The sequence below is a fragment of the Pleurodeles waltl genome, chromosome 5 (assembly GCF_031143425.1).
Source record: "Pleurodeles waltl isolate 20211129_DDA chromosome 5, aPleWal1.hap1.20221129, whole genome shotgun sequence".
Lineage (NCBI taxonomy): Eukaryota > Metazoa > Chordata > Amphibia > Caudata > Salamandridae > Pleurodeles > Pleurodeles waltl.
The window spans coordinates 634,620,617-634,638,980 of record NC_090444.1 but is presented as its reverse complement, the minus strand read 5'-3'; the positions used below and the strand labels follow the sequence as shown (position 1 = coordinate 634,638,980).

The 18,364-nt window shown below is 42.2% G+C and overlaps 1 protein-coding gene across 2 annotated transcripts in view; it reads left to right on the top strand.

Moving 5' to 3' along the window:
- The window catches only part of LOC138295892 (interleukin-20 receptor subunit alpha-like), a 214,322-nt gene extending 204,355 nt beyond the window's left edge, over positions 1-9,967 (top strand). Inside the window, exons 7-8 of one of the 2 annotated variants that reach the window (XM_069234502.1) lie at positions 7,185-7,208; positions 7,344-9,967. In XM_069234502.1, coding sequence (XP_069090603.1) covers positions 7,185-7,208; positions 7,344-8,156 — 837 coding nt within the window. In that variant the 3' untranslated portion in view covers positions 8,157-9,967. The remainder of the gene's footprint in view (positions 1-7,184; positions 7,209-7,343) is intronic. The other variant, XM_069234503.1, reaches the window with a different exon arrangement.
- The last annotated feature ends 8,397 nt before the right edge of the window (positions 9,968-18,364 follow it).

Sequence of the window (18,364 nt, the reverse complement as noted above, 5' to 3'; positions counted from 1 at the left end):
GTGTTCCTTGGGCTATGGGCTTCAGAGAGGACAGAGGTTTGTCACAAATGCCTCAGACATTGCATAACCCGCCTGTCGATTGGACACTGCACTAAACCGCATTTATATTTTCACGGAGACAAGAAAGGGAGGAGGGAGAGATAGTTTTACTCTCCCTCTATATGTTCAATTTCCCTGGCATTGCAAAGATGATAAAGGCAGCAGTAATTGCTTTAAGGTTTGAAAATCGATATAAGAATATGATTACTATTGATGCAGGAGGCGTCTGTAATTTGAATTATATGCACCAGAATAATGATTATGACTGTGTGAGTTACATGCTATTAGGCAATATTGACTTGATTTTACCAGTAATATGGAACATTGTGAGACATTCCATTGAAAACAGGAATTACAAACATGTCAAGTGCAGTATGGGAGAAGTGTGACACTACTTACTGGGTCATGTGACATTTGAGTTTAAAAGTACCTGAATTTGATCATTTTAAACCTTTTCTTGTTATTAAGGCACATTCGCCAAAACGCGTTAGGATTTCAATTGCGCAGGCCGCTTGTTACTATGAAATAATGCCTGAGGTTACTCTGAACTTGGGCTTTGACATTTTCTTTTGCTGTGGATTTATATGGGCAAGATACTCCATCTCGGGTATTAAAAGCTGCCCCGGATGGAGCATCCTGCCCATCCAAAGCTGCCCTGCAGGGTAGTGGGCCCCCGATGATGGAGGTGTTTGTTTTGGAATGTATGATGTGGGCATGACCTATTTGATAGATGGACAAGGCACTAAACCGGATATATTTTGTCACGGAGGCAAGAAAGGAAGGAGGAGGAGATTAATTTACTCTCCCTCTACATGTTCAGATTCCCTGGCATTACAAAGATGATAAAGGCTGCAGTAATTGTTTTAAGGCTTTGAAAATCAGTATTGGGGTGGATTCTATTTGGTTTCATTGGGAATCAGGAGATAGCTTAGCCTTCTGGCTTGCAGGCCTGTGCCCCCATTGCCTAATTACTTTTAACCTACTTAGCCTGCTCTGTTTCCTCACATTTATGTAATTATTTCTTCTGAGATGGCTGCTATGTTTATAGTTAGGAAGATGTTTTGATTTCTCGTTATCAGTGCTACTCTGTGAAGGCATCAATATCAGCTTCAAAGACAAGTGATACACTTAGGTACTCACATCATGTTCTTTCCCATCTACATGTGCCAGGAACACAATGTACTTTTGGAGGGAACTGTTTATTTAATTGCCACCCCAAGCATGTGTTCCTATCTGTTGTTTGGGAACATATCTGTGTCAGGGGTCCTAAAAGATATGTATAAATACATCTCATGCAGACAAGGTTATCAAAGGGATTCCAACTAGATTCCATCAATGCTATCTATACTACAGGTCGTCTTGATGCAGACCCAGTCTTCATGTCCCCACGGAGTCTGATCTAGAAACTTAATTCCAAGATAACGAGGGTTGGGGGTGCTTCTCATGGGCATGGTACGGGCAGATTAGGTTTATCACACCTAGCTCTCTTTAGGTTAGAAAGTCCAACTACGACATTACAAGAATCTGATTACTACTGATACACAAGGCCACTTTAATTTAGATTATATGCACCAGAACAATGATTATGACTGTGTGTTAAATGCTATTAAGCAATATTGAATGGATTTTACCAGTAATACGGAACATTATGAGACATTGCATTGAAAACATGAATTACAAACATGTCCAGTGCATTATTGGAGATCTATTACAGTACTTACTGAATCACGTTCACATTCAAGTTTAAAAGCACCTCAACTTGATTATTTATAACCTTTTCCTGTGATCAAGGCACATTCACCGGAACACATAGGATTTCAATTGTGCAGGCCACTTGTTACTATGAATAAATGCCTGAGCGTACTCTGAACTTGGGCTTTGACATTTACTTTTGCTGTGATATATATATATATATATATATATATGGGCAGATAAGTACCTACACTTAGCAACAGGCCAATAATCCCCACTTAGGCCCAGTTAGGTCTCAATAAATGACACCCAGCTCAACCCTTGGTAGCTTGGCAACGGGTGATAAGGCTTAACTTAGGAGACAGGTGTGTAAAGCATTTAAAAATCAAAAAACTGTAAATGAATAAAACACAAAACACAATAAAATCCAACACCAATTTATAATAATAGAGTATATTTGTGTCTTTAAAATGGCACCAAAATAGTAGAAATCGGATTAGGGGAACCGGAGATTTAAAGTTTTAAAGAATCAATTTTTTCTAGTGCATAGAAACTAAGGGGCATATTTGTGCGCATCATTTTTTTTACGCAAATCCAGCACAAACTTAATATTTATCCTTTGGTGCTCGACCCGACTAGCGTCAAAGTTATGGAGTTTGAATCATTTTTTGGACGTGGAAACCTACCTTGCGTCAATGAGATGCAAGGTAGGCGTTCCCCTGCAAAAAATTACTTTAAGGCATTTGCGCCTTATTTATCCTCCCACGCAAAAATGACGCATGGGAGGAGGAGGGCCTTAAATAATGCCACTAAGCTTGTTTAGCGCCATTATTTAACGCCTGGGTCAGGGCAGGCGTTAGGGGACCTGTGGGCTCATTTCCATGGTCAGAGACCATGGAAGCAGTCCACGGGTGCCCTTCCCTGCACCCAGGGACACCCCCTGCCACCCTCACTCACTGTGGAGGACACCCAAGGATGGGGAGACCCATCTACGGTAAGTAGAGGTAAGTATTTTAACATTTTTATTTAAAGTGCCATAGGGGGGCATAACTTGGGTCCCCCTACATGGCACTGTGCCTAATGGCCATGCCCAGGGGACATAAGTCCCCCGGGCATGGCCGTTGGGCAGGGGGGAATGTCTCCTGTCTTTGCAAAGACAGGAGTCATGTCCATGGGGGCTGTGTTTCAAAATATGATGCTAGTCAGTTTAGAGTCAATATTTTTGACGCTAACCTGACTTGCACCATTCTTTGACACACAACCCCCATTCTTCCCTACGCCTCTGCTGCCCGGTTAGCATAATTTATTTTGACGCTAACCGGACCTTAGTGCCGGCTAGCGTCATTCCTTAAACATGACCCCCTGCTGGCATCTAGGAATGGCGGTAGCCAGCATTAAACTTTTTAACACAAACCTGCACTAGCACAGGTTTGCGTCAAAAAGTATAAATCAGGGCCTAAAAGTGCCAATCTGGTCATCTGGTCGCACTAGACCGGGGCAAAGTCGAACTTTGAGGTCAACCATGTTGGAGTCCTGCTCAGCTACAGCAAGTAGGATGCCTCGGTCAAAGGTTTACCTTCAGTCTATTTTCTTGAAGATGTTCTTCAGCAGGACAAGTCACCAATCTGATCCAACTTCCCTGGAGCCCTCTTCAGATACACGTCGCAGGAGACCTCGGTGAAGAATTCTACTTTCGGACTTAGACTATTTCTCTGGATGGCAATCTTCATCCGGGCCAAAGCTGAATCTTGATCTGACATCCCTGAAACCCTTCTCAGATACGCTGCTCGCTAATTCCTAGTCAACTTTTTATGTTCGGACTTTGTCACCTTTTTGGAGCTTTTTCCTTCTGACGGGGTCGACCCTCCACAGCAAGCCGATTTTGATGCAAGGTCGTCGGATCACCTTTCCAGGAGACCCTGTGAAATCCTGGAAGTCTGTGGCTCTGAAGCTTTTTAGCCGGATGAACCTGCAAGTCAGGCCGGGTTGCGGTTGAGGTGAGCCAGCTTGGCTCACCACGGCGGGTCGGTCCCTTTATGGAGCTTTTTACTAAAAGTTCTCCAATCTTCTCCAAGCTTCTGGACCTTCTTCCAGGAGGTCTTTTAATGTTCTTTAGGGGTCCACAGCACTCCCCAAGGTTCCCAAACCTCTGAGTTGCTCCTTGAGGGTTAGGACTCCAACTCCCAGAATGCATCTGGTTGAAATCTAGAAATGACCACCACCCACTGGTCAGCTGGTCAGTTCCTTCAGGTTTTGATACAGGAGACTCTGGTTAGCTATTGTGCACCTGTAGCAAGCAGGTAGTCCCTTCTTGTTGAAGACAGACAAAGTCCGTTTGTTTGTGAAGCCCATGTGCGCAGCTGGTGGAGTCCTTCACGGTGCAGTTTCCAGGTGCAAGTCAGTGGTCAAGCAGGGCAGTCCTTCTTCTTCTGTCATTGTTCCTTGTAAGTATCTGAGGTGTGAGTGCAGCTCTGTCAAATGTATCCTTGCTCCTGGGGTGAAAAGCAGCGGGGGTAAGTCTCCAATCACAAGGCAGGCCACTACCCTCTTGGATGACCACTTCCTGGGAAGTGTGGCAAAAATCAATCCCAGGGAGCAACATTCCTTAAAAAATCCAAATTGGCAGAAACTGAATTTTGGAGGTTAGGTCCGGCTGAGCCTACCCACTGTTGTGGCTACAAATCCTTAATACACCCCTCTCCTAATCTAATCAAGAAGGCACCTGATTGTCTAGGTTGCATAAAATGGCGGAGGCCCTGAGCTGCTCCAAATGTCCTTCCCTCCTTTGAACACCAGTTTGGCTGCTCTCCAGTTTGGCTGAGGCAGATCTCCTCCCCAGGCCCTTCCTTTGTGTTCAGTCCAGGCCACTTCACACCTCGTCAAGGCAGCCTGGCCAGGCTGCCAGAGGCTGGCCAATCAAAGAAGGGCACTACAGAGCTGAAACTGGTAACTTTTAGGAAGGATTCTAAGGCTCTTTCAAGCTGAAAGTTATATTAAATTAAGCAGTGGCACATTGTTGTATTTAATATAACATTAAGTTTGATACCAAACTTGAGAGGTCTAGCTTCTTTAGAGACTTTATTAAGCAAAAGAAAGTCTCTCCATTTAAACCTATGAAGCCTGTTCACTACAATCAGGGAAAAATGTATTTGGCTACTTTTTCCTCACCAGGGCTTATAAAACATATTTTATAAGGTCTCTTCTTATAGTTACACTGTACCCAACCCTGGGGGCACCAGGGCACACCTTAGGGATGACTTACATGTAAAAATAAGGTAGACTTTGGAAGTTCTTTTAATTCCAAAATTAAATTTGCATGTACCTTTAATTTAAAAGCAGCCAGCAAGGCAGGCTGGCCTTTAAATGACCCTGGGCACCTCAACAGGGCACCTTTGGGGGCACTACCTATGCTAGGGGCCCTAAACCTACATGCCCTACCATATACTAGGGACTTATAGGTAGATTGATACTGTCAATTATAATTAGCCCAATTTGGATATCCACTTTACACAGAGCCCAGGCCCTGGGACTGGTTAGCAGTGCCCAAGGCACCAACAGAGTCAGGAAAGTTAAAGGGCTTCTGCAATCAGCCCAGTTTTGTCACAATATATATATTAGGGCTGGGCGGAACGTGCGTGGAGTTTCACTCTGCAGAATTCCATGGAGTTAAATGAAAACTCCTATGAGATCCTTGGAGCAGGCGGAATCGACAGCAATATAAAAAACTCACTAAATTGGAGAGTGCTTAATGTCCAAAACCACTATAAAACAATCTGACCGTGGCGTTGTGCACAGGCGCCATGTTAAGACAGCCTTATTAATACCATCCCATTGAATGTGGACTAAACTGGATCTCCATTCCTATTTCTTAGTACACGCCATCCTCCATACCCAGTTATCCTACCAGTCCTCCACATATCTGCCCTTACCATGTCCCTAGCCTTGCTGCTTTGTTAATCCATCGCCCCTTGCCCTGGGTCCTCTCAGATGAGGGAAGGTGTTTGTCTTCTTCCCCGTCTCACCTGTTGGTGGTCAGGCTGTGCCTGCATGAGGGCTGACAGCAGCACGGGCATTATACACAGAGCCTTGGCTCTCCCTACCACCATTATGGTGATGATCGGTGGAGGGGGTTGTGCCTAATGATTCCCTTCTCCTGGAGTTGACAGTCCCTCTTGTTAGCCTCAGGCTGTGTCGCTTCACCTCCCACTGCTGATGCTTCGTACACTATGCCACCTTCCAGCTCAGCGACAGGGAACTGAGAATGATGTTGACTTACTTAATCCACCAGCCCGGATCTACAATGGTCATTGTCCAATTTATTGTGCTTGTATCAAGGTTCAGGGACAAGAGGCATGATAAAGTGTCCTGAAGAGAAATGGCTGTGTTGTTGATTGATATGTGTGAAGCACTGAGCTCTGTATGCTGAGGCTCACCTTGTGCCGCTACTTCACAGTCAAACCTTGCACGTGCTGCTGGAACTCCTTCCTCTGATGCCCTGGTTCCAGTGACAACAGCAAACTGTTGGGGCAGTCTTTTCCACTTTTCCCATTACAGCTTTGTGCACACCTCAAACATAGACACCACACTGCGACTGGGAAGCAGAAACGGACACTCCGCTGCCGAAACAGTTTGAAGCAAAGGAAAACTGTTCCGTGATTGTAAGTGCAAGTGCACTGAGGGACTAGGGTTGGTTGAATTTAATTATGGGGCGGGCAGCTTTTGGGCAGTCCTTGCAGCAACAAAAAGAAAGAAAGAATTAGGAGAACTATCTTTAGGGGAAGAAGTCTGGTGGTTACTGTAGGGAGATGTGCTGAAATTGGCAGACACGACCACCGGTAGACTCTGCCACGCAGCGGTTATCGAAGTTGAAATTACCTGACCCCTGTGTAGTCTGCATTTACACTCTTCTCTCCATTCTAATCTAAAAAAAGCAGTTAGTGGTGTAACGAAAACCCAAACCCTCTCTTTAATCCTTCCCCTCTCCCGCTCTGACAGGACAATGTGATGAGTGGGACAGAAGAAGTGGGTGATTTCCCTTATGACGTCACATCAGTGGGAAACGTCTGTTATCCACAGCTGTAATGTAATATAATTAAATAACCAGATTCAGATTCAGGATGCGGTATTCACGCTACTGGCACTCTATGAGAGGCGTTAAAAACAAAATGATTATTTATGTAAAAGCCGAACGTATCATGTGAAAACTACTGTTGAGTTTATTATAATAACTGTACAGTGATATATGAAATGAAATCAGTGTTATGTTTGAAGGTCTTGGATATCACAAGCACTTTACTATTACTGATACATTTTAAGCGATGTAATTTAATTAATAAATTGTATTTTTTTTACATATATTTTATGCAATGTGTTATATTTCTGAAAACATTTTTTTTAAAAATCCACATTTGATGTTGGTTGACTCGCTGTATCATTCTTGGACTCATTTAAAGGAAGCCTATCTCTGGACCTTTGAGGTGAGTGACCATAGAAATAATATCAAATGACACATCAAATGTTAATTCACCCAGCTTGCAGCTTGCCAGTCGAAAGACTTTGGAAATTCGTGTTTACATGCACAAACTAATTTTGTCAATAACTTACTTTTTCAGCAACAGCTTCCCATTGAAGCTTGTCGAGAGAAATTCCTTACTCCTGATATCAACAACGTCATCAGTATTATTGTGATGAATGACTCGCACCCTCCCTGGAAAAATCAGGATTGTAATATAACTCAAAATGGAAGCACTGTTGGAAAAAATCTTGAAGAGAAAATGCCACAAATTCAGCATTTGGGTTATTTACTTCAGTCCCAAGAATTGTCATCTGTGCTGCACGATGGCCAATCATACAACAAACAGCAGTCATGTCCCGGCGCTTCCTCTGACTTTGAGCCCGAATCTCAAAGTACTTTATCAACTGAGGAATATGGGCTTGTTTTACGCGCCTCAGACTCTGCTCCAGTGCAAGAACAGAATGATCGGATCCAGAATGACACGTGCCCAGCTATTATTGCCTACAGATCACAGGTTAATATAAACCTTCAGTCTGAAAGGACACATGAGTTGAACTGTCCACAGCAGAGCACAATGCTGTCAGGAATATCCCCAGCGATGACCAATGTGGATCAGAGTATAAACAATTTCCTCCAAAAACAAACTGAAGCAAAGGCAGATGAAGAACAATGTGGTACCATTGTATTAGACTGGGATCGCATTACTGGGCGGCTTACCATCCCCAGTCTCTATGATCTTGATATTGAATCTGATGAAGAAGGACAAATGATGGGTCTCTGTGACCAACATCCTAGAGATGGACTTTTGTCCAAAGTGTATGTGAAGCAGGCATCGCAGGAATCCACAGAAGGAGAGGACTCGTGTCTCATGCAGTTCAGCGGAAAATGGAATTTACACGTACAAATGTAACCGCAGATTCCGGCTTCTGTAGCTCGAAATTTGTGTAATTTGACATATCTTGCCACTTTAGAATTTGAAAGTTTGTCGTTTTTTATCTTGGTATGTCTGCACTGCTCTGTAATAATGCCTATCACACATATTCTTGTGTTCCTATTTTGTGTAATGGTGCAATATGTTCATTTTGAGGTCTGTCCTGCACTGCATCACAAACTCTGATGTCCTACAATTGTTCCTCTCATTTTCTTTTTTCCTTTTTTTGTGGTAGCTTTATTTTTTGTTCATTGAAAAAAAAGTCATCCATGGCTGATTGTACCATGAAGATGTCCTCTTTTTCTATATCACTGCAAAATACCAATGGATGGAAGCCTGATTTCTTTTATTATAACTCTTTCTACATCGGATGAACCTTCCTTTAGGCTTTTCACTCAGTTGGTCCTTAATTCTTCTGCATTGAGGTATTTTTTCACTTAATTTTTCCTGCATTTGGTTTTAGACACGTTGCCTTTATATCTGAAATATCGTTTAACTGTGAAAAAACCTGTAATATATATCCACATATTAGATATGCATAGAGCTTTTAAGACAGAGACTTCCATATTATCTTTTCTTAATTATTGCTCCTCAACGTTTGTTAATCTCCTTTTTATTTTCCCCCTTTTAAACTGTCCATGTCTTTGTTAATGTTGTTCTCTTTTGCCTTTCTAATGTTCTCAACACTACCACTAAACCTAGCCTTTCTTTTACTTATGTGCTCTAAATTAATAAAGACTGAACATCTCTTTAGTTTTTTACACTTTCGCCTCTTAGGGTCTGATTTAAATGTTGCAAGTAAACATACTCCATCACAACAGTGGCAGAGGATGCTTACCTCTAACATTGTGGTCCACCTGCTGAATTTGAAAGCAGCCAGACCATAGTTTGACAACATCGAGGAATAATTGGTCTCCACCATGGTCAAATTGCTCCGATGGATAAAAGTATTCGGAGAATTGTCTATATGTCTGTCCACACAATTAGGATGGGCAGACATATAGCCATTTTTTTACTGCCCATCACTGCCAGGTAAACCCTGGTGGTAAGGGGGCAGTAGCAGACAAAGAAGACTCCCATGGCGAGCGTGGCATTTTCTCTATATTTTCAAAAAGGAAATCCCCAAAACAGTTTGGTGTAGGGCTCTGAGTGTTCATGGAGCCCTGCACCAAAGTGCAAAAAGCATTGACAAGAAGTGCCACAATGGTGGTTCCTGGCAATGCTGTGAGAAATGGCCACCAGCTTGGCAGGTATTTCATGGTTTGGTGGGCAGAGGTGCAGTCAAGGTGACGGAGTACATTACTCCATCACCCTGACTGCAATACCTCTGTCTGCGCCCCTTAGTTTTTTACGCTTTACTTTCCATCTTCCTCCCTAGTCTTTTTCACTGTCTCACTTATTCTCATCTTCCCCATCCTCTCTTCACCTCTCCATCATTCATATCCTGGAATTAGTTCTTTAATACTCTGGTCCATAAAGTGTGGTAGTCAACTTTCTTGATTAGGTTTAAACCTTTTAAACTCATTAAATACTAATGTTTATTATATATTTCACAGCGTTTTGACATTTGAGTTCTAATTTTAGCTGCTATAATTTATAATGCAAAGTTGCTGCTTTTTACCATACGATGATAATCATATTGGGAACAAATATTTGTATTTTTGTACATGTTGGCAAAAATGTCAAACTATGAAAAGAGTACTTTTTCAATATAGTTTTTAAAAAACAGATGTGTCTTCCCTTCCTGCAAAAAACACCATTAATATTTCATATTAAAAAAAATATCTTTAGAGAGTGTATTTTTTTAAGGAAGTGATACATTTTACAGTTGATGGCTTCTCAATGTTTATGATATCCCATACCGCCCTCTATTTAGTGAAGATGGAGGATTAAAAAGAGAGCTGTGCATTTATGAAAACTGACTGAGAAACGAATTTAGAAGTTGGTAGTAATGAAACATCTGCCAGATACCATTGGTAGTCTTTCCGCCAGCCTCTTTGATCTGCCACCCATTTATATATTTATCTGACATTTGGTATGTGGTGTTTCTGATGCTGAAACTCATCCATCGGGCACATCCTTCCACTGACCTTTCACAGACAGAAATAACGTCAGAAGTCCACCGTCGTAGAACATTTTTATTTTGGCAGGCCAGCTAATATTGCTATGGTGTACAGGCTGCTTCTGCAACAGAATAGAAAGAAGTCACCAAGTCACAGATTTACCAAAACTTTCACGCAACACAATTCAGCAAAACACCTAGCTGGGGGGTGGTGCATGAAAGGTAGTGGGCAGGAATGGACCATATTTGCCATTATATGGCTCATTCCTGTCCTCCCCTTAGGCTGAAGGACAATGCGCTGTCTTGTGCCAATGCAGGCACCCTTACACAGTGGTGCAAGAGTGCCTGCTTTGAAAGCTGGATTGTTTTTGGCAGGAAGGGTACTTTCCTGCACAAAAACAATTTTCTTAGGCTTTTTACCTCTTTCTACTTACGCTACAGAAAACATAGAGGAACAAACAATGAGAAATTAAATTATTTTTTCTTTTTGCATCTCCTCTGGGAAGGCGTATCATTTTGACACCTTCCCAGGACTACCATTCATGTTAAATCTATGCATGCGCCATAATCCATGGGTGGATGTGTGGGTACACCCACGCTCCACCCATGGAACACCTCACCGGTGATAGCGCGTCAGAACCTTGATAAGTAAACTTACAAGGAGACACGACCAGGCCGATGAACCTTTTGACCACGTTTGGAGACTTCCCAGAACAAGATATCCCTTTTGCATCACAATCAATATGTCAATAACTCTTTCAATATTCGCAATAACTAATCATTAAGTTAATCAATAACATTCAATATAGCTCAATACAGCGAACGCACAATGACCTTTCAGCCATGAATAACCACACAAATCTAGTAAGAGTTAGGATATTTATTCCCTATTAGTTACAACCTAGTATCATATTTATTAGTTTCAACAATAACAAGCACATCAAAACCACTATAACTTGGCAATCAGAGCAAACCTTTATCAAAGCATAGATCATAAACATTAGAATGAAGCACGACGTTAACATGAATCAACTTTAGCAGAGTATCATCAGTACATTATTCAACAAAGCAAGAATTCAGTCATTTGTCTATTTGCATCTGATATTAGTGAATTCCTTAACTATCTCCGAATTAATCAGCATGTTGGGCTTCATGCACGACAATTTAGCAACACAAATTTGGAAAACGTCTTACTATGGCCTCTATCAAAAGAGCAGTTGGTACCTAGAAAGGAAAGGCAAACAGACAATTATAATGTTATCAGATAGTTACCCCTCCAACGTATAAGAAATCAGCGTCAGTGTTCATCCTCAGGACATCAGTCGATTCAGCATCAGCAAAGACAGGACAGGGCAAAGTCCCAGTAGGCCATAGTTAAGAATAAGCTCTTCCCTCATAAGGAGGAGAAGTCAGTATCAGGTAAGGATACAATAGAGGATGGTTAAGATATCAGAACACAGTCTCAAAGGATAGTGGTAAAGTACAGCTTAAGGCAGAATGTCAGAATAACGGCTAAGATATCCCAATAATGGCTGATTTCTTCTCGGGTCATGCTCTTAAATCAAAACTGTCTAACAAGTCTCTAATTTCCCATTGGGCAATATTTGTGCATCATTATCTCTGTCCAATAATTCTCCATGCACCTTACTAGAATTTTCCATAAAACTCAGTTCTCATGCAATCGATTGGCTCCTGTGATTGACGTCTTCATCAGGTGGAATGTCAGGTAAGAAAAGTTACACTTTACGCTTCAGTCAGTAGTTCCATTGTCTTCTCCTAGTCAAGGCAACCTTGCACCTGTCGTGAATTACACTGTTGCATTCCACAAGAATGTCTCCTTGAGCAAGTCGGGTCCCATGAGAAAGAATATACTACGGCTACACACACATATCTCTAGCTTCTGGAAAAGTACAGCTTCGTGTCCTTCAGGAAAACAGCACATTGCACGTTAAAAAAACACAATTAATATGAAACCAGGCAGCTAGGCCCAGACCTTCACTAACTAAGGCCTAATGAGTAATTTAGTAAAACCCTAATACAGCCCTTAATGCTAATACAAAGTCATACATTAGTACATTGTTAATTCATCATTAGTCAGTTTCATTAATCATCGTATACATTGGTGGCCACTACCCGTGGGCACATTTGCAGGCTTTTCATGTTAATATTAATTTTAAAGGTCACACTCCAACAATCCCTCCTCTGATGACTCTTGTCATCACACAAACCTTTTTCCTTACAACTTGCTCCCTAGAATTCCCTCATTTCAATTTCCCCTGTCAATCGTTCCCCTTCTAATTTTGCCCTGAACAAGTTTTCCCTTTTCTTTTCTTCCCTCCTCTTATTATTTTTCACCATTTTCAATTTAATTCTTTTACTAATTTTGCATGACAGCCATAATCCAAATAAGCAAGCTATAACAATTATTATTCCTGTATTATTTTTGCCAATATCCCATGCCAAATGTTACTAAACCAATTTCCCACTTTAGCAAGTCCTTTTCCAACCTTTTCCCAAACTCCTGGCTCTTTCAATTCCTTCAAATCTGTACTATCTCTTGTTAAGTTAGTAAGCATACTTCTAATTTCGTTACTATTGTCAGGTATATAAGCACAACAATGACGCTCACTAAGCATTTTACAAACTCTGCCATTTTTCGCTAAAAGAATGTCTAAAGCAAGCCTGTTTTGAAGAGTCATAGCCCTCTTCGCAGCAAGTTCCGTATCCATTAGGAGTATAGCCCCTGTAAAATTTGTCAGCATGTTATCCACAATAGTAGACAACTTTCGAATCTTGATGGAGTTTAAGATAACTCCCACTGAAGGAATTATCGCCCCAAATATGCCTCCTACTACACCAGCAACAGTCTCTCTCTTTTGTCTAGTAAGATGTAATTCAGACAATTTCCGAAACTTTTTCAGATCATCCAGATGATGTATCTTTGGGAAAACTGTCACCAAATAACATGTCCCATACCATCCCTTTGGAAGACGGTAATAAGCATCAAGTCCACATATGTAATAGATGCCAGGGATCGCTGGATCCTGTCCATTTAACATGAACGTCCATTTACTCTGAAACAAAAACACATGCTTACATTCACTCATTCCCACAAACACATTGTCATAATATGACTTTGGTTGCGTTATGCAAAGCTTACCTACGTGTAGTGCATCTAAAGCTAATTTCCCTTACTCCCTAATTGCACTATAACTGTCACTACTGCAAATGCTCGCTGCTCCAGTCCTTTCTCTAACTTCCCCTTCAATGCCCTCCTTCTATCTTCCGTGTGATCTAAAAAGCTTTTCTCTACAGGTATACGCAAACATGTCAAATTATTGCGGTGTGCATAGGATGTACTAATGGTTAATGTTGCTTCAAAGAATCCCTTAACCTACTTGATGCTATAGTACTTAGCTACACTACTCAAATCCTCTATGATAGGCACATTAGGAAACACAAGGTCGTGATTGGAATAAAAATATTGAATTTCTTACTGGTTATAGAATCTTGTTAGTAACAAACTACAGCTTATCCCATATGTTAAAGGCAAACTATGATAGGTAACCCCCTCTTATACCGAAACAGGAATCTGTGTACACACATAACAATCTTTTGCATCCATAGTGTCAACATACTCACTCAGCAAGCGATAGAACACATTAGTCGATAGTTCCCCTTTAGCATTAGTTCCCTCATGCAAATACTTTGTGTCTTGCTCAAACCTCTCCCAAGCTGTTAGTGAGGTGGCGCCCTCAGGAATCGTATCATTGTTAGTTCCATTGTTATCCACAAATGGCATTCCCACAATCACAACTATGATGAATATCACACATACGACACCCAAACCAACGCCCAAATATTTACAACGCCTACACCCCCTATTATCATCTCTAATGTTAGCCATGATCTGTAAAGAATCAGAAAGTGAAGTATTATTAGTTCAAACAATAACCAACAGAGGATGGTTGAAACATATTATTAATAAAAAAAAATTCTCTCAGCAAAGTTAAAGCAAGCAAAGTCTTTCTCCAGCAGTTATTTACATATTTCACATTCACTCCCAGTATCCTTGTCAATTCAGGTTTGCAGCTTTTCACGAATCAGTTCTCAAAAGTCAATGAAGGTTAACAGTGTCACATCCGATAAGTTACCAGTCTCTTTTGTTAAATTTTCTTTAATTCAGTTTCGAGTCAACACAGTCTCTCGGGCCAGACTCAGGTACCACAGTACTGACCTGGGACTTCTTGATCAAAACAGAATGCTAAGAACTCTTGTTGCCATTCAGCTGACGTTGCGTGCGCCCATTCAGGACCTGCGTACCTTCTGTTTGCTACTCTCTTTCTTTTCAACTTGCTATCACCTTGCAACTCTCCTTCACTCAGATCTTCTCTCCTTGTTGAATCGACCTCCTCCCACCACTTTTCCCTTAGTCACTTGCAGCTCTTGCCACTTATCTCCTTTCAGTGTCTCTTTGGTCTTTGATCTTCCTTGTGGCAACTCGTCGCCCTCCTCTGATTCTATGGTGTTTCCTCTTGATGGACCTGCAATTTGTTCAGGAGGAGTCTGGACACTCTGTCTCCCTTCTGTCTCCCTTCTGCCTCAACTCCTTCACCTTCTGGGTCTGTCAGGGGCTCTAGTCCTTGTCCATATTCGTCTGCTTCTGGGAGAACCTCCTTCTGACTCGGTCCTCCTGGTGCCTCAGTTGAGATAGGCTCACCGTCACTCCTTTGGGTCTCTTCTCCTTCGTCTCTTACTGGAGTGATGAAGCCGTCCTCAACAGGCTCTCATTCTGTCTCAGTTCCCCTTTGATTACTCTCCGGCCCTGAGACATCCTTTTCTGTTGTTGTCACTTTCGACAACTCAACTTCCTCATCAGTTGGACACGTCACCTTTTTCGTATGACTGGCATGGATCCAGTTTGGAATTCCAGCACATTTCACAGCAGTAGTAGTTGACAGTATTACTTGATATGGCCCTTCCAACATGTTTCTTGACGACAACCCAGTCACCAACTTTCAGGTTGTGACCTGGGTCATTTATCGGTGGCAGTGTGGTAGCTTCCACCTGGGGAGAGAAAGAGCAGACCACGTCAGTCAGACCCTTGCAGTAGTCCAACACCATATCATCTGTGATATTCACAAGAGCATTCGCAGGCACTGCGGGCAGTCTCATAGCTCGGTCCATGAGAATTTCATGAGGAGACAGTCCTGTTTCTTGTTAGGAGTATTTCTCATTTACATTAGCACCAAAGGCAATGCATCGGGCCATTTCAAATTTGTGGCTGCACACATCTTTGCCATTCTCGACTTCAGACTACCATTCATCTGCTCCACAAGTCCTGATGCTTCAGGCCGGTAGCTGCAATGCAACTTCTGTTCAATGTTCAATGCTGCGCACAATAGTTTAACCACCTTGTTGTTGAAGTGACTTCCCCTATCTGATTCTAAAGAGATCGGAAACCCGAATCGTGGTATCAATTCCCTCAGCAGCAGCTTCGCTACTGTGAGACTGTCATTCCTGCATGTAGGGTATGCTTCAATCCAGTGACTAAAGATACACACAATCACCAACATGTATCTCAGACCTCCACACACAGGCATCTCAATAAAATCCAACTGCATTCTGTTAAATGGACCTCCTGCTCTTCCAATGTGGCTCAAATTCACCACTGTCCCTTTCCCCACATTCATCTGTTGACATATGATACACCTGTGACAGATCACTTCTGCAGCTTGTCTGAATTTCGGATTAAACCAGTCAATTTTGAACAGCCTGATCATGGCATCTTTCCCAATATCTGCTTGCCCATGGTAAAACCTTGCAAACTGTGACATGAGACTGTTTGGCAAAACCATTTTCCCCTCATCTGAGACCCACAAGTCATCTGGTCTTTGTACACATTGCATCTTAACCCAAGAACGCTTCTTGTCCTTGCTGGCACATCCTTGCAACAATCTCAATTCCTCCAATGTGTCAACCACCCTTAAAGCGTTACCTGTGCATGTCTCATTTTCTGTTTCAGGTAACAATTCCCACTGATCCTTAAACAATATACAGTTCAATGCTCAAAACCTTGCGACGTGATCTGCATATTCATTTCCCATTGAAACAAAGTCTTGTGATTTCAAAAGAGCGCTGCATTTCACCACGGCAATTTCATGAGGTAACTGAATTGCGTGCAACAACTCCTTAATTCTTTCACCATTTTTCACTGGGGAACCAGAAGAGGTCAGGAAACACCTCTGTGACCATAGTTGGCCAAAATCATGGACAATTCCAAATCCATATCTGCTATCAGCATAGATAGTCACTCTCAATTGGGCAGCAGCATGGCAAGCTCTAGTAAGAGCAACCAATTCAGCCACTTGAGCAGAATATACTCTCTCAAGCCAAGACGCTTCCAGGATACAAGAGATCATACATACAGTGTATCCAGCTCTCAGCACTCCTACCGAGTCCCTTAAACATGAGCCATAGACAAAGATAATTTTGTCATTTTCTTCTAATTGGGTATCTTTAATATCAGGCCTTGGTTTGGTGCACATTTATGTTACCTCAAGAAAATCATGTTCTACATCTTCAGCATCTTCAACCTCTGTGTTTTCATTTGGAAGCAAAGTTGCCGGGTTCAGCACTGTACATCTCTTCAACGTCACATTTGGTGATTCCAATATAATCATTTCATATTTTGTCAGTCTTGCATTTGTCATGTGCTGCGTTTTTGTACGGGTTAACAATATCTCAACTGAGTGAGGGTCCATAACTGTTAAAGGATGTCCCATCACTATGCCTTCACATTGTGCGAGGCTTTGACCAACTGCTACTACTGCACGCAGACAACCTGGTAAGGCTGCTGCAACTGGGTTAAAGGTAGCTAAAAAATATGCTACTGGTTGGTTTACACCTCCATGGACCTGTGTCAGGACAGACAAAGAACATGCATCACGTTCATGACAAAACAGAACAAAAGGCTTTGTGTAGTCAGGCATACCTAAAGCTGGAGCCCTGCACACACACTCCCTTAGCTCAGTAAACGCCTTCATTTCCTTTTCTGACAAAGTTATGACATCTGGCCCATCTTTTACCATCAGTCTCACCAATGGCTTGGAGATGACTGAGAAATTTGGGATCCACTGATGACAGTAGCCCACCATTCCCAAAAACATCCTAACGTCTCTCCTTGCCGATTGGGGATTCATCTGCAACAGGGCAGTTACCCTCTCCCTGGATACCTTCCTCGACCCTTTCTCAATTTGGTGACCTAAGTATTTCACCTCCTTCTGGCAATATTGCAGCTTCTTTGGGGACACCTTATGCCCGTTCTTTCCCAAGTGGTTCAGTAAGGCAATCGAATCATACTTGCAGTCATCCTTTGTCTTGGATGCGATCAACAAATCATCAATGTACTGCACTACACTTGATTGAAAAGGTAATTCCAATGACTCCAAATCCTTCTTCAGTATCTGATTGAAAATGGAAGATGATTCCGAAAACCCTTGAGGAATTCGACACCAATTGTAAACCTTATCCAGGAATTTGAAACTGAAGAGAAATTGGCTGTCCTCATGAAGAGGCACATTAAAGAATGCTTGGAACAAATCTACTACTGTGAACCACTCTGCAACACATGGAACCTGGAACATGATCACAGCTGAATTTGGCACTACTGGGCAACATTTCACCACTATGTCGTTAATCTTTCTCAAGTCTTGGACAACACGGACTTTCCCACAAGGCTTTCTCAGTCCCATTATCTGTGAGTTACATGGACTGCTCATCACTTCCTTCAAAACTCCCTGCTTCACAAAGTCTGCAATTAATTGTGCCACCTTTATAAGGACATCTTGCGCCATGTGGTACTGCGGTACCTGGGGGAACACAGCATTTGGCTTCACACTGACTTTGACTGGTTGTACTCCTTTTATCAGTCCTACTTATTTCCCTGTCAAGTCCCACACTTTCTCTTTGACTGTCCCCTGCAAGTCTGCTGGCAGATCAGTCACCGTGAACATTGGGAAGAAGTTAATCAGAGGATACTCCTCATCTGTCGTTCCCATTTCAGGCTCTGAAACCTGCCCTTCATCTCCTTCATCGTCACTGTTTGTCTGCACCTCAATCCCCT